The sequence below is a fragment of the Empidonax traillii genome, unplaced genomic scaffold (genome assembly GCF_003031625.1).
Source record: "Empidonax traillii isolate 1590-97213 ecotype Southwest subspecies unplaced genomic scaffold, ASM303162v1 scaffold2:size4533513, whole genome shotgun sequence".
Lineage (NCBI taxonomy): Eukaryota > Metazoa > Chordata > Aves > Passeriformes > Tyrannidae > Empidonax > Empidonax traillii.
Window position 1 is genome coordinate 3,620,295 of NW_020955195.1, and position 13,915 is coordinate 3,634,209.

General features: G+C 45.4%; 2 protein-coding genes across 4 annotated transcripts in view; one reads left to right on the top strand and one right to left on the bottom strand.

Moving 5' to 3' along the window:
• IDUA (iduronidase alpha-L-) overlaps positions 1-2,736 on the top strand; it is a 42,777-nt gene extending 40,041 nt beyond the window's left edge. For both annotated transcript variants that reach the window (XM_027900961.1, XM_027901046.1), the window contains one exon: positions 523-2,736. In XM_027900961.1, coding sequence (XP_027756762.1) covers positions 523-623 — 101 coding nt within the window. In that variant the 3' untranslated portion in view covers positions 624-2,736. The remainder of the gene's footprint in view (positions 1-522) is intronic.
• A 3,439-nt stretch (positions 2,737-6,175) lies between these two features.
• On the bottom strand, positions 6,176-12,996 carry LOC114060850 (purpurin). 2 transcript variants are annotated; one of them, XM_027890792.1, is made up of 6 exons: positions 12,736-12,996; positions 11,853-11,975; positions 10,277-10,413; positions 8,775-8,887; positions 7,473-7,685; positions 6,176-6,323 (listed from the first exon to the last, which is right to left on the bottom strand). In XM_027890792.1, exons 2-6 carry the CDS (start codon positions 11,967-11,969, stop codon positions 6,313-6,315), a joined length of 591 nt encoding a protein of 196 aa, XP_027746593.1. In that variant the 5' UTR covers positions 11,970-11,975; positions 12,736-12,996; the 3' UTR covers positions 6,176-6,312. The 2 variants fall into 2 exon arrangements, with proteins under 2 accessions (XP_027746593.1, XP_027746507.1); XM_027890706.1 differs by lacking the exon at positions 6,176-6,323 and having other exon boundaries at positions 7,459-7,685.
• Positions 12,997-13,915: the final 919 nt, after the last annotated feature.

The window sequence follows — 13,915 nt, forward strand, 5'->3', positions numbered from 1 at the left end:
AAGGCTGAAAATCAGCAGAACCGCAGAACATCAACTTACCCACCTCTAAAGTGGTGCTGCTTCCTGAGTTGAGCACAGGGTTTTCAGTCAGCCTGTGTGCTTGCTTCTTGTTCTGCTTCGTCGTTGATCCTGTCCCCACATAACTGTTTGAAAGGCACAATTCAGGCAGAAAAGTTAAGTCAGAAAAAAGAAGGAAATGACTAGTTGTGTGTTGCAGATGATGTCATAGTTTTTTTTCAAAGGTACTGCTGGTAAAGCAGTCCTGTAGCTGTACTTGCAAGCCCTCCTAATGAGGAGAGAGGAGGTCCTCAGCTCAGGGAGGCAAAAAACTCTAATACTTGACCATCAGGAGTTTATAATCATTTTTAGACACGCACAGACACATTGGCATAGGGTGCAGAACTGATTTCCCCATCCCCTTCCACAAACCTGCATTTTATAGGAGTAGTGCCTGCTCCACATCCTCCAGGTACCTCAGGTGTCAGCGTTTCACAGTGACATTTCTAACCTTTTCGTTTGCAGGAAGCTCAGTCTCCGGCTTTTACAGAGTGCGTGCCATTGACTACTGGGGGAAGGCAGGCCCGTCCTCTCCTCCTGTGGAGTATGTTGAAGCTTTCAAGTGACCCTGAAGAGTGGTGCCTGGCTTGGTGTCAGACTGGTGTATGTTCCCTGCAAATGACAACCCCCCAGAAAAATAAACTCCTCCCAGGCCGAGGAGGGAGTATGGAAAGGACCTGATGAAGCGAGTTAGGAATGCAAGTTAGAAGCAACTGCCCCTATTAACTCTTCATAGCACTAAAGGCAGCATTATCCATCAGCCACAACTGACAGCCCAACTGGTCAGAGGCTGCCATAGTAGTGGGATTCAGCTTGTTAACTAGGAATTATGGGAATAAATATTTATTATCCCCTATTTTACAGTGAGCTAATGGCCAGGACAAGCAAAGATTTCTAGAGGTCACAAACTGCAGCAGAAATAGGACCATTGCTTCACTGTGTGAGACAGGATGGCAGCAGAGACCTGTCTAAGAGTAAACTGCCTGCCTTAGCTGCTGGGCTGTCTTGACCTAATGGTTTGATTGAAAAGTGCCCAACAACCAAACATATCCAAAGCATGAAGTGAAGGATCCCTTCTTCCCTGATGGTTATTCACAGCAGGTTGTTTCAGATCCGTTGCCATGTCTTCAGGTGTATGAGGTTTTTCACTCTCTCATGGAGGGCTTTCCACCCCGTTCTCTCAGCATTTGTGACTGTTCCTGGCATGCCAGAGCTGTTTCCCATAGGCAGAGGAAAGGGTAGCAGCTCATCCTCAGAGGGGAAGAAGGCACAGAAAACCTTAGGCTCCAAACTTCCCTACCTTTTCTGTTTTCTGTTTTTGCTCAAGTCATCTGTTTAAATGATAGCCATCAGCCACTGCCTCTTTGTGGTGGAGGCTCTAACCCTGAAAGTCCCTCTTCCTCTCCTTTGCTGTCACCACTAGCCTGGCATCCTACAGCCCTTAGAGGGGAGCTTTCCCCCCAGCATGCCTTGCCTCTCAGACTGTAAGTCACAACTCAGTTTTGGATAGTCAGGAGAAAGCTGAAACGGCAGTTGGAACCTTTTGTGTTTTCACATTACAGGAGAGCACACCCTTGAGTGTAGCAGGGCTGCTACTCACAACACATAGGAAATTAACCAAGAACAGTTGCAGGGCATGTGCACAAGTGTGAGATAGCCCTAGATCATGAACACTGCTGGCTGTGCTTGCTGCTGCCAAACACTTTATGTAAACAGCAAAGTTCCCTGAAATTGCAGGGGTGCTTTTTTACTCCCCCCTTTTCACAATTGGCACAGTTTGAGCTACTCCTTTAAAACGCTTGTAGTGAGAGGGATGATGCCAGTGAAAACAGCTGGAATGTTTTCCATAAGAGGACTGACTTTGTCACACAAACAAATCCCCTACTGCTTTCTTTGCTGACATCAGCCACCTCACCAACACAACAACAAAGACTGTGTATTTGATGAAACATTCAGGTCTCAGAGAAGAAAAAAAAAAACCAACAAAACACCAAAAACAACAAGTTTGCACTGTAGGAGAGAGCTGAATTACCTCAAATGCCCTCACTTTTACAGCATGAAAAGAAACATATACAAAAAAGCCAGTATACACTGAGGTGTGGCCTTGTATCTCCTTTACTTCTGGTAACTTGTTCGTATGCTTGTACTGAAAATTAGCCTTAAAAGATTCATTTTGTCACAGAATTCAGATGAAATGTTTCTTGCCTGACTGAAGTTTGAATAAGGGTCATGTGTCGCATTCTAATCTTGCAATTCCTTGTCCGTAAGACAAAACAGAAAAGGGCCATGGAGCCTACTGAAGTGATAAGCTTCTCAGTTTTGGAAAAGCTACTGATAAATTCTACTTGGATGGGGATAGTAAAAATGCATTTTCAAGTTGTTATAGCTGCCCCTAAGTGAAGAATCAGAATACACATTTAAATAAAATTTAGCAGTTCAGACATATTCTGTTGCTAGTATGAGGTGGAACAACGACAAAAAATTATTTAGATAAGTATAGGGTTTTGAGAGATTTTAGTGTGTCTGAAGCAGGGGAAGATAGAGGAGCTTTAGAGGACAGTTTACCCTGTTAGAATGTCCTACCTGAGTAGCCTTCTGCTTTAAAATTTGCCCACACTGACGATCAGAATAGAGCAGTCTTTATCAAACTAAGGACTGTGCACCAGCTACAGGTGTTTGAAAAAAAAAAGGAATCATAGGTGTTGTGAAGAGTATTGATTTTATTACTCAGGGATGTAGAAGAAAATATATGAAAGTGCAAACCATGAAAAATAGAAGATTTCTTTTAAAAATCTTCTTTGCTGCTATGGTATAAACTTATTCCTTTAGGGAATAAGCATGTATAAACAATTACAGAGAGAAGATAATTTGATATTTCCAGGCTTGAATGTATTTCATACAAATTATAGAAGTTTTGGAATGCCTTTGTCTTTTCTGTAATTTAGTGTCTACAGAAAAACATTATTTAATACTTGAAACTTGAGATTTCTGTAACCTTCTGTTGCTGACTCTGCCTGATATTGCTTTCAAAATTGCATGTTTAATTAATCTCCGCCTTTGCCAGGCAGTGATCAGCCTCCCATCACAGTCAGAGTTTTCAGAAGTGCCAGATGTTCATAGCAGTAAGTGTGAGTAGCAGGTGCTTAGTAGTTCTGCAGTATCAGAACCAAAGCAGGACTGCAGAGCAGTCAGGTGTGTCTCTTGCTGGCCATAAATCCACGTAAGAATATCTGACTGCACTTGCAAGGTGGGATTGTTTGCTTGTACTTCAAACAAAACCTTCTAAGGGGATATAACAAGTTTGCAACTATATACGAATTTTTGCAACTGAATCTTTCAGCTGTTTTATTTTGTCTAATTGTGTATATGCTGCATTTGTTACCATGTTTTATGCTACCCAATAAAACTAGTTTTTAATCTCTCACATGAACCCTGTGAAAACATCATTGTGTTGTAGAAACTGCTTAAAACTCTTGTGTCAGCAACTGAATCTTGGGAATTAAAGACTCTTCTCAAGGATTGCCATGGTTTAACCCCAGCCAGCAACCAAGTACCATGCAGCAGCTCGCTGCCTCTGCCAGCACAAGGTAAAAAAGATACCTTCATTGGCGCATGTTTCAACATGAGATAAAAATGAAGCATGAAAAGAACCTTACCATAAAAAATTTCAAGGCTTAAGTAGAAACCTAGTGCATAGACTGCCTCATGTACCACAGCCCAGGGGAAACTGGTCAAACTCGACATGGTATCATAGTGTCAGATGTCAGTGTCCTTGCTGGGAGAAGGTTCACTGGTGTGTGAAGGACAATATCCTTGCAGGGTCCCTCCTGCTGTTGCACAGTCATAGACTTTCTGCAGCGCTAAAGGACCTTCTGAGGACAAAACAACAGTCCTTTTAATTCGTTAACAATTTTTTTCTCTTGTTAGTGGAAAGTTCATGCAGGACAAAGATTATGACTTGGGACCTATGCACACACTTGAAAACCAGAAATAACAGGCTGCTTTTTCATCAGCCATCTCAAACAGCAGACAGAAGACTGCCTGCATCTAGATATACCCTAGATGTTTCGTGTTGAACCCAGTGGAATTTCAAAAGGAGTGTAAATCTTATCAGAATACACTTTTGGCTGCCTGCCCTACCCTACCTTGTCTTTCACGTTTCCTGCAGTCGTTGGAGAGAGAGGGATATGAGCTAATGCCCCACCTGTTATTAACTCACGAGATCACATGGTGGGGACCTGCTTCTGGTCCTGATGGGAATATGTTTCCCCAAGTACAGGTCAGATTCCTGGGGTGTGTATAACTCTGTTATGAATTCATCCAGAACCACCACTATGTTCCTAGGAGCCTGGAGAGATAACCTTATGTGGCTGAGGGGGGATTTCACTGCCTAACTCATCTGGACAGACACAGTAAGGATGCACTTGGTCCTGCATGTAGGTCATCCCTTCTTGCTGTAACTCCTACCTGCCATACAATTGCCACAACCATAGATATTAAAAATCCCACTTCTCTAGGACTGGTAGTATTGGTCTGAATGTTCTGTCCAAAGGCCAGGCTCCTTCAGCTGAGGGTTAGTGTTGTCTAATCAGTTGTGATACAAGTCCTAAGTTCAGTATTCCACCCTAGTATTTCCTCATGGGAGAGGAGTGCAAGTGGTGAACCTTCAGTCAATGCACTGACCTTGCACTTCTTCCAGCAGAAAAGGCCAGTATTTTGTCAACACTCACAATCTTTCTGTATGTGGGGTTTTGGCATTGCCTGCTACTGCTCCTCTGTTTCTATCCTTAGCTTTAGATGGTAGTTCACCATCTTGTTCCCTGTCAAGGTGGCTTTCCTGGGACCTGAAGAGCAACGAACACCTTTATTTGAAGCTGGTTAAGAACCGTATGAGTACTGCCTGAAAATCCTGGGAGAGACAAGCTTGAGAGACTTGCCTGCATCCCTGGGATAATCTCTCTGGTTTTGGAGAAGGGTCCTTCCAACAGATGCAGAAGATAATCATCAGTTACTGTAGAAAAGATTGTTCAAGCATCTTGCAGAAACTGTTCAATAGTGTAGTGCTCTGAAGGTCTTCACTCAACGTCAGCCGTGTGCCACACACCTTTTGAAACCTTCAGGGGTAGGGGCTATTCAGCTTGTTCTTACCTCTATGCTTGGCAAACATAAACATTTCTATTGTTGACAAACTGCAGAGATCACCAGGTTGCCGGGGACATTCTAGACTGGTAGCTTTATTAATAGGAAGTATTAGAAGTGAATGTGATTTTCCCGAAGGCAGTGGGAAGTACATGTTCATTGTAGTGACTCAGGTTACCCTTTTTCTACGTGGAGTTTTCTAGACACTGTTCTTTTTGGTTTTCTGTGTCTGTTAAATTCTCGGCCATAGAACCTGTCTGTTCTATATCTTTCAGCTCTATACCTCTGAGATACTGAAAGCTGGATGATGAAGGCAGAGGGGGAGTAAACTACTGTTTATGCCACTGGAAATGCAAGTAACTGCTCATTTAAAGTAATGAACAGTGTTGTTGAAAGGAACATCTGCTTTAATGCATTTGTGGTCCAGGATCTAGTTCGAAATATTCTGTGCAGGTTTTTGAGTATTCAGATGTACCAGATTACCAGAAGTAACTGTAAGATATTACCAGGCAGCAAGGATCACACTGTCAGCCTCACCTCAGAGTTGTTGTTCCATAGAGTTTCTTAGCTTCAGAATCTAAATGGAAGTGGTAGTGGAAGAGGCACGTTGTATCTGCCAGGGCCCTGCAGGCACCCACAAGCTTTTGCTGCTTTGTGCAGCCTCACCTGGGACCTCCACCCACATACCCTTTGCCCATAGTTCACAAACCTTCTTCACCTCAGCCCATACCCCCGTTTTCTTGTGACCCTTGCTGCAGGTAGCTGGGCACACCCAGCTCGGTGCTGGGGAGCAGCCTGTGCTGGGAACAGCCCTGGCTGCTGTCTCGCCTCTCCTCCGTGAACATCCTCGCTCCTTCTGACCCCAACAGCACAGCAGGTAATAAAAAAACAGTCCCAGAAGTATGTTTTTTTTTTTTTTTTAAAAACATTTATTGATTAATGCCACATTAGGTAATATTGTATTGCACACAGTTTACAGATCCCCCAATGTTTTCATGTGTTTGTCAGGCAAAACACACTAGTCCTATGATTTTATTTTTTTTTATTAGCTGAGTGGCAACTTCAAGACCAAGAGGTCTGGTTTCTGGGCTTAAGGATAGGATCGGAAGTGTACTTTTAGCAGGCCCCTGGAAAGAAAGAAAAGTAAACTTTAGTCCTTTTAAGTAAGTTTGCGAAGTGCTTTAACAGTCTTTAGGTCTCCCGTGAAGCTACAGCTACAGCCTTCCTAGAGCACTTCTGAATCACAGTACAAGATTAGTGCAAAAGATGCTGTTTGCACTGCTCTGTGTATTGGCAAAGCACTCGGGCAGCCTTTCCCAGCTAGGCGTGGGTTTTCAGCTTTTCTGAACATCTAGCCATGCAAACCAGCCACCTTCCCTCTGCTACAGAGAGCACTGTGGAGGGGTACGGGGCAGGGATGGCCACCCCACGCCCACAACCTTGGGGAATGCCAGCACCTGAGCTGCAGTGGGGGACTGGCTGGACAAGGATGTGCCGTTCAGAAGGTTTTAGCTGCTCTTCCTTGTCCCACACGTGTGTTCCTCGTCCCACATGTGTGTTCCAGTGGCATCGGGCCTGGCCAACCTCCAGGCAAGGCAGTGAGTATGTGAAGGGTGGGCACTCAGCTGCCAGCAAAGAGGAGCTTCTGCTTCAGCATAGCCCTAAAAAATTATCTGCCTGTCTCATGGGCAGCATTTGAGCTAGATCAGCTCCCGTACCTTTCAGAAATATGTTCTCGAAATGAGCTTTGGACAGGGACTGTTTGCATCTCTGTGGCACAGCTGCTGACTCCCACTGCCAGCAGGCACAGTCAGAAGCACCCAGAGCCCCTCATCACTGCTGCTGGGACCACTCAAAACACAAATTGTGATGGATCTAAGAAGAGTGAGGGTGGTCCTTCCTGGAGCCACCTTCTCCTTTCCTGGAGGACGCTGTTCCCCAGGTGGTCAAGACCTGCCTTTCCAAGTGCTGAAACACAGGGTTGTTACATCCATCCCTGTCCTATCTAATAAGAGTAACAAAGCTGATCTTTTGGTTAACATGCCAGTTTCAGCACACAGGATTCCTGTAAGGGCAATCCTAATGCTTCAGAACCAGCCTGCAGCAGGCTCTCATCCTTGCATGGACTTCCCTTTGTAGCTGTTTCTTACCAGATCTAACATTAAGAAAGGGTTGCTTAGCGAGCACACCTTGGTTTGCTACGGTTCTGCCGCGTTAGTGGCAAGCGCAATCACCTGCTCTTCAACCCAGTGAGTTTGCCAATTAGCCCACGGTACCTGACTGAAGCACGGGCTGGAACTGGCCAGACATGCAGATTTCCTCCTGCTTCTGGCGCACGATGCGCTGGATGGCCGGGGGGAGGCCGCGGGGGTTGCGGGAGAAGATCAGGGAGTAGCCGTCATCGCAGGAGCCGTCCTCCTTCAGGCTGCGGCAGGCGTAGGTGATGGCATAGTTGTCGTAGTCAGTGTCGATCACCCAGTAGTTGTCCCCTAAAACATCAGAGCGCGCGTGTTGGTCACCGTGGGCAGAACAGAGCCTGGGGTGGGGGGGATGCTTCCACAGGGGCACACCTCACTTCATGGCAGGGATAGCTTCCCAAAGGATCTAGTCTCGCCTCCCGTGTCCAGATTGTCTCCACACCGTGAACAACTGGGACAAGCACAGGGAATCTTGAGACTGTGTTGTTCCCCGTGGTGTTTCAATGCATTTTCACCTTTTGTTTCTTAGGCTAGTATTAGGAAGATTAGCTCTTTCTAGGTTTGCAGTGACAAAAAAAATATCTTTTTGTTGCTCGTTCAAGCATGGTGGGGGGAAGGGCATACAGAATAAATTTTGGCCACACAGACTACACTTCCTATACAGGAGGCCTCAGCAAAATATGCCTCCTACTTTCCAGCCTTGCTCAACTGAGTTCATTTTGGTGTGGCTTATCTTCAGTACCGAGTGAATGTATTTCTTTCTTATTCATTAGTGGGCCAAGTCCTGCACAATTTCCACAGCTGGATTCCCACAGCTATGGGACACTCAGGCACAAAGGATGGGGTTTGCAGAGTGCATAACTGAGGTTCAGCATGAGCAGTTGCTGCAGCAGGAACTGCAGTTAACAGCTCCATTTCTTTGAGTCCAGCTGTGTCTGTCTGAGGAGAACTGTGCCTGGCTGCTGGAGTTCAGACGTGGGTCCACGTGTCTCCTCCAATTAACTATGAAGAGTGCAAGGATGACTGACCTCAGCACTTTTATAATGCCCACAGTGGGGCCCAGGAACTATGCTTCCCTAAGTCCAACACCTCACCTGGCTGTACTAAACCTATGTGTGTGGCCCAGTGCCTCTAAGCTGCATCCTCCCTGTTAGTGTGTATGGTGTATGAGGGGGGTCTCTGTGGGGTCTCTGGATCCTACCCTTTCTGTGGATATAAAATGCACTGCTTGGATAAAGTGTTCCCTCCCAAAAAGAGGATAATTTTTCTCCACTTAGAGCAATCTGAGCTGAACTGTTTTTCCTGCTCATGTGTTGAAATACACACCCAGGGAACCTTAAGCAACTGACCAGTGTCAGAAGGCTGGAGAAGTTCACTTACCACCACTGGAGAGGTAGCTGGCCAGTCCCTGGTAGGTCATGTACATCTTTGCTGGAGTGGTTGGGTCAGGTACTGTGTACTGAGCAGCCATGTCAGCACAGATCACCCAGAAACTGCAACGAGATCCATGAGAGTCAAGGTAAAACCTGGCAGCATGTGAGCTCCAAAATGGGTGTCCCTCACCCAGGACTTGGGCACAACTGCCTCAGGCATGGACATGGCCTGTCTGGTTCCCAGCTCTGCTGTATGATTATGCTGTGGCTGGGGCAGTGCCTCCTGACCCTATGGCTTTTTGCCACCCATATCTGTCCAAGCAGACAGCCACCTAGCAAAATGATGAATGTTGTTTCTCGGCTCCCAGCCAGCAGCCTGCAGAGTGAGGTGCCCTGCGTTTGGGCTCGTTTGGGGTCATTCACTGTGTCCCCAGACAGAGGCAGGGAGTTGACTCTGCTCTCTCTAACCCTTCCTAGCTCTATTGGCACAGGGATGTCTGTCACAAGCACTGTAATAATTACAGCCCCCCTTCCAAGCTAGTGAAAAGCCGTCACACAGCCTTTGAGGCCCTTGTAGGTGCCCATTTCTTCCCATGCCTTTTTCTGGTTGGGATCTGTTTGCTTTGAATAGCACCCATGTTTTAGCACAGTTTGTCAAGCATTGCCTGGATTTGTGGAACAGGGGAAAGATCTTCATTCCCTTCCTTGCTCAGGCTGCGCTTCCCCTTTATCCTGCCTTTGCGGAAACAAAATTCCCAGCAGCCCTGAGACCCTGCTTGATTTCTGAAGAGTCCTTTCAGGAATCTTCCCACTTGCACTGTATGGCCTGTCTTCAAAGCTTCATTTGTCTTCATTTCCCCTTCCCAAAATCTCCTGGAGTGCTGTGCTGTTAAGACTTACAAGGTTCATAGCCACCTGCTAGTGCTAGCCTACCGGGAGCACAGGATTTTCTTTCCTGCACTCAGATAGCTATTTAATCCCTTTACATGCCGTAATTCCTTGTAGTAATCATGACCAACAGGCAAAACTCTAAGCTTCTCACCATCTGTCTATTCAGTCATTGCAGTGGCATCTCAGAGCTAACTACATATTTTCCTCAGAGATCTGTCCAACACTGTGTTGAGAGATCTGTGATGGTAGTGCTCACTTACACCCTTCTCCTTCTCCTGAACCTCTCAGTGAAATGAGAGCTATCCTGCCCTCGCAGCACCTGAGCCTTCCCAAGCTCCTCCACTTGTTGCAGTTCTTTTACTTAACCACTCCATCATTCAAGACTTCTCTTAATAACTGATTTTGTGCAGTAGTTTCGTGATGGACCCAAACCTGAGCCAGGATGAAGAGTAACCCAGGACTCAAGAGTGTCTAAACTCTAGCTTCTAATATCATGCTGGGCTTCACTTGATGAAGAAAACCCAGTCATGTTCTGTGCTCAGAATAGATCACAGTCCATTCCCCCCTCACCCAAGTGCCTCTTGGCAGCAGCCAGAGCTGGAAGTCAAAAGAGCTCACCCAAAAAGCTTCACTCGGCCTTTGGAAGACGCTGTCATTGTGCCATCTTCCTCCACGGTGTATTCAGCAGAGATGTTGTCCTGAAGGAAAAGGCCCTCTGGATCCTTCTTGGCCAGGGCATACCATTTCCCTGCATACTAAGATGAAAGTGTATTAATATCTGAATTAATCGCCATGGATCGTGGCCAGATTACCACAAACCCCACGATTTTGTGATCGTGGTGCCTTTCTAACTCCCCGTTGCTGGCCTATGGATAAAGTCTGGGTTTGGGTGGGTAAGCAGCACACAGGTCCTGTGCCTCTGTGCCAGGAGGAGCAGGCCTAGCAGAACTGCACTGCTGTGTGCATGTACTCATTGTCAAGCGAGACATTCCTGCCATAGTGAACCCACACTGAAAGCTTCTCCCATCCTAAGATGCCTGCTGGTTCTTTCCCTGTTCCTATTCAGGTGCCCGCTCTTCCATGGAAAGTTGTCATCAACAATACCAAACTGCAGCCACAAAGACCTTAGCTGGGGACATACTTGGGGACCGCCAGGGGCCACAGTTGACCTCTGACAGTGAGAAGGGCCCACCCAGCAAAGGAGAAAGCAATGACTGAGTGCTCAGTGAAAAGGAGAGGGTGGGCGAGTAGCAACAGCGAGAAAAGGAATGAGATTAAGGGGAAGAAAATGTCTATGAAAAGAAATGGTTCTCTGGAAATGTACAAGCAGTATCTAGTGAAATGAAAACAAGATCTGAACAGATGACTGACAGACAGGAAGACCCTTAAAAGTTAACATTATTAGTAGAAATACTGAAAAAAAAGCAGAAGCTGGCTGTGTTAGATTTCATTCTCCAGTGAACCCAATGGGATCTGTTTGGCAAGTTATGTGTTTAAGCCTGAAACAAGTCTGTAATTCCCAAATACAAGAACCTGAGCAAAAACTTTGACCTTTTAAAACTGAGATGTTCCCAAAGCTCTCCCCAGAAATGGGTCCACCAGCAAAGCCAATCTTGTATAGAGGAAGTGCTTGCCATATCCTAGCTGCATATGAGAATGTGAGGTTTGCTGAGCATCAGTTAAAATAGGTACTGGCACACTGGTCTGGACCTTTCCAACAGCAAGTTAGCCCTCGTTTCCTCCTTGGAGGCACAAATGATGTGTTTGAAAAGAGTCATTGTTCAGGATATCATACTAGTTTAAGATTTCAGTTTGCTGTGACTTCCAAAACTGGCTGATGGTGGTTGCAAGCACCCCAGGTCATGTGTTTGAGCTTTCCCTCTGATGTGGATCTAGACAGTTTCATTCATAGGACTGCTCAAAGCTGAAATCCATATTGAGTGCCAAGCTAAGAGAAGATGACATCTAACAGAGTAACATTCCTGACCTTCAAGGCCCATTTTACCATGATGTTCAGAAGGTTAAACAGTTCTGAGAAAAGCAAACTACAGGAACAGCATCTGCGAGACAGCGTACAAAAGGGGTTAACTTTTTGGTGAAGAGCCCCTTTAGATTAACACAACTCATTTAAAAAAAAAAAAAAAGTTTGTATATAAAGCTTCACATATACTGTTGAAGTAAGAACCATAGTTACCCTTTTTGGATCGAAGTTGTCTTTCACGGAGAAAGACTCCACTGCGCAGGTCTGAGCTAGGCTATATCCAACACTGGAGAAGACCGAGGCCAGGAAAACATACTGAGCGTATTTCATTCTGCAAGACAAAAGCAAATACAGAGTTTTATTTTATGCAGCAGATGGGGGTTGCAAGTGCCATGCCTATAGATGCATTTCCCTCATTTTAAAACTAGTTTCTTTCCAAACTGAGTGCACTACCAACTCCTCCTCTGAGAAACTACTGAGTTGTTGTGGTGCCTAAATTCAGCCAAAACTGAACATCAGTGGCAATTGCTTTGAAAGAGTATTTCACTTGCTAGTAGTAGTATTGCAGTTCATGGTGTTCTTACACTATAAATCAAGCCAGACTATGGATAAGGTTGGTAAGACTTCGTGAAAAAATTCAGATGTTTTGAATTTTGTTTTCATGGGAAGGAAAATATTCTGCTGAGCTCTGGTAAAGCACTGAAGGTTGTAAAATACACCTTGGTATTGCCTGCCCTCTGACCATTCCTCGACAAACATGACAAATAATATTAATATTAATTTGCTAGATGCTTGATCTGTCATTGCAGAACAACCACTGGGTGCCCGTGGCTTTATTTGTCTCCTCGGGTATCCCAGTTCATCCATATCCCAGCATAATTCTCAGTCTTTGGGAAGAGAGCATCTTCTCGATACATTCTTGCAAAGTATTTGACTCTGAATACCTGTCCCGATGCCAAGATAAAACTGTTGCCTGAAACTTCTTAGCAGCACCGAGGCTGAGCTACCAACTCATCACCCAAAGAGCCATGCAAGCTGCACTTCCCTACTGCAAGAGATGCTAATCTGGTCCACCTCTGCTGAAGAGAGACCTACCTGGGATAGAGATGTTGGAGATCCTTGAGACTACTCTGCTTCAGTCTTTGGGCTGCAGGCAGCGGGAGAGTTTTGTGTCAATTGCCCGCCAGCTGCCTTTAAATAAGGAATCTGCAAAGTCACTAATTGGTTATTTTTGCTCTTGTGCCTGAATAAAACACTTAATCTTGGATAATCCATTATGTAAAAACCAACTTTAATCCTCACACTGGTGGGTCTGACTGCTATAGTAGTACAAACACAGCTTTTACATAATGGAAAAGCTGCCCAGAAAGCTAATAAATCTGCTGATTTGATTGTACCACACCTTCGTCTCATTGAAGTCTTTCTGCTTCAAACACATGTTAGGAGAATAAGCTCAGAGCATTAATCAGAGGAACACTTGGTCTATACATACTCATCTGCAGAAGCATGTGTTTGAATTTGACAACATTCGTGGAGCAGATATTTAATTAGCTCTTCTGATACCTGCATCATCAGATGGAGGTGATCCTTGCAAAAGTAGAAAGATGTTTGCATTACCTACAGAGGCGAGGGGACAAAAAAGTGCCAGAATACAAAATACTACATTGCCTTCACACGTTCACATCAAAATCTCAGAGTCCCCAGTTCTCCTGTGCACTGCAACGCTTTCACGCACATTCTTCCCAGCTAATTTTGTCAACATTTTCAGTTACATAAATGCTATAGCTCTCCCCTTCCCTAAAGGTTCTTCCTAGAAGCCTTTCTTTCATGGGGATACAGTAAAACACAAAAGGATGAGAAGGCAGAAATTACTAGAAAAATGCTTTTGGCAGCAAACCATGCCTCATGGCCATTCTCAAGTGCCCAAAGAATTTCCCCAGCTGCAAAGGCTGCTCCTGTGCTCCTTCTACCAGGCTCACCTGGGAGACCTAAGATTTTAGAACACTCAGCTGGGAGTTGCCAGTAACTATCAGTTACTTTCCCCACTGGGCTGCTGGGTGCTGGGGGCCCTTGGGCACAACCTCTAGGGAAAACTCTATAGTTCCCAAGTGAGTTCCTGGAAGTCCTTGCTAGATGCCAGAGGAAATTTTTATTTGGCCTCTGTGCAGCTTCCACTTACGCTTTAGAGGGAGGCAATGGTACATTACATGCAGTATTGTGGCTGAACATTCCCTGTTCATACCATCTGCGTGTCTTCAAAGGCAACCTGGGCAAGC

What these genes read in the sequence shown, in the direction of transcription:
- LOC114060850 (XM_027890706.1), bottom strand. Translation starts at nt 11,969, where the DNA reads ATGAAATACGCTCAGTATGTTTTCCTGGCCTCGGTCTTCTCCAGTGTT. An exon ending in ACAACTTCGATCCAAAAAGG is followed by an intron (nt 10,414 to 11,852) that starts GTAACTATGGTT and finishes CTTTCATCTTAG; the next exon opens with TATGCAGGGAAATGGTATGC. An exon ending in GGCCGAGTGAAGCTTTTTGG is followed by an intron (nt 8,888 to 10,276) that starts GTGAGCTCTTTT and finishes ATCTCGTTGCAG; the next exon opens with TTTCTGGGTGATCTGTGCTG.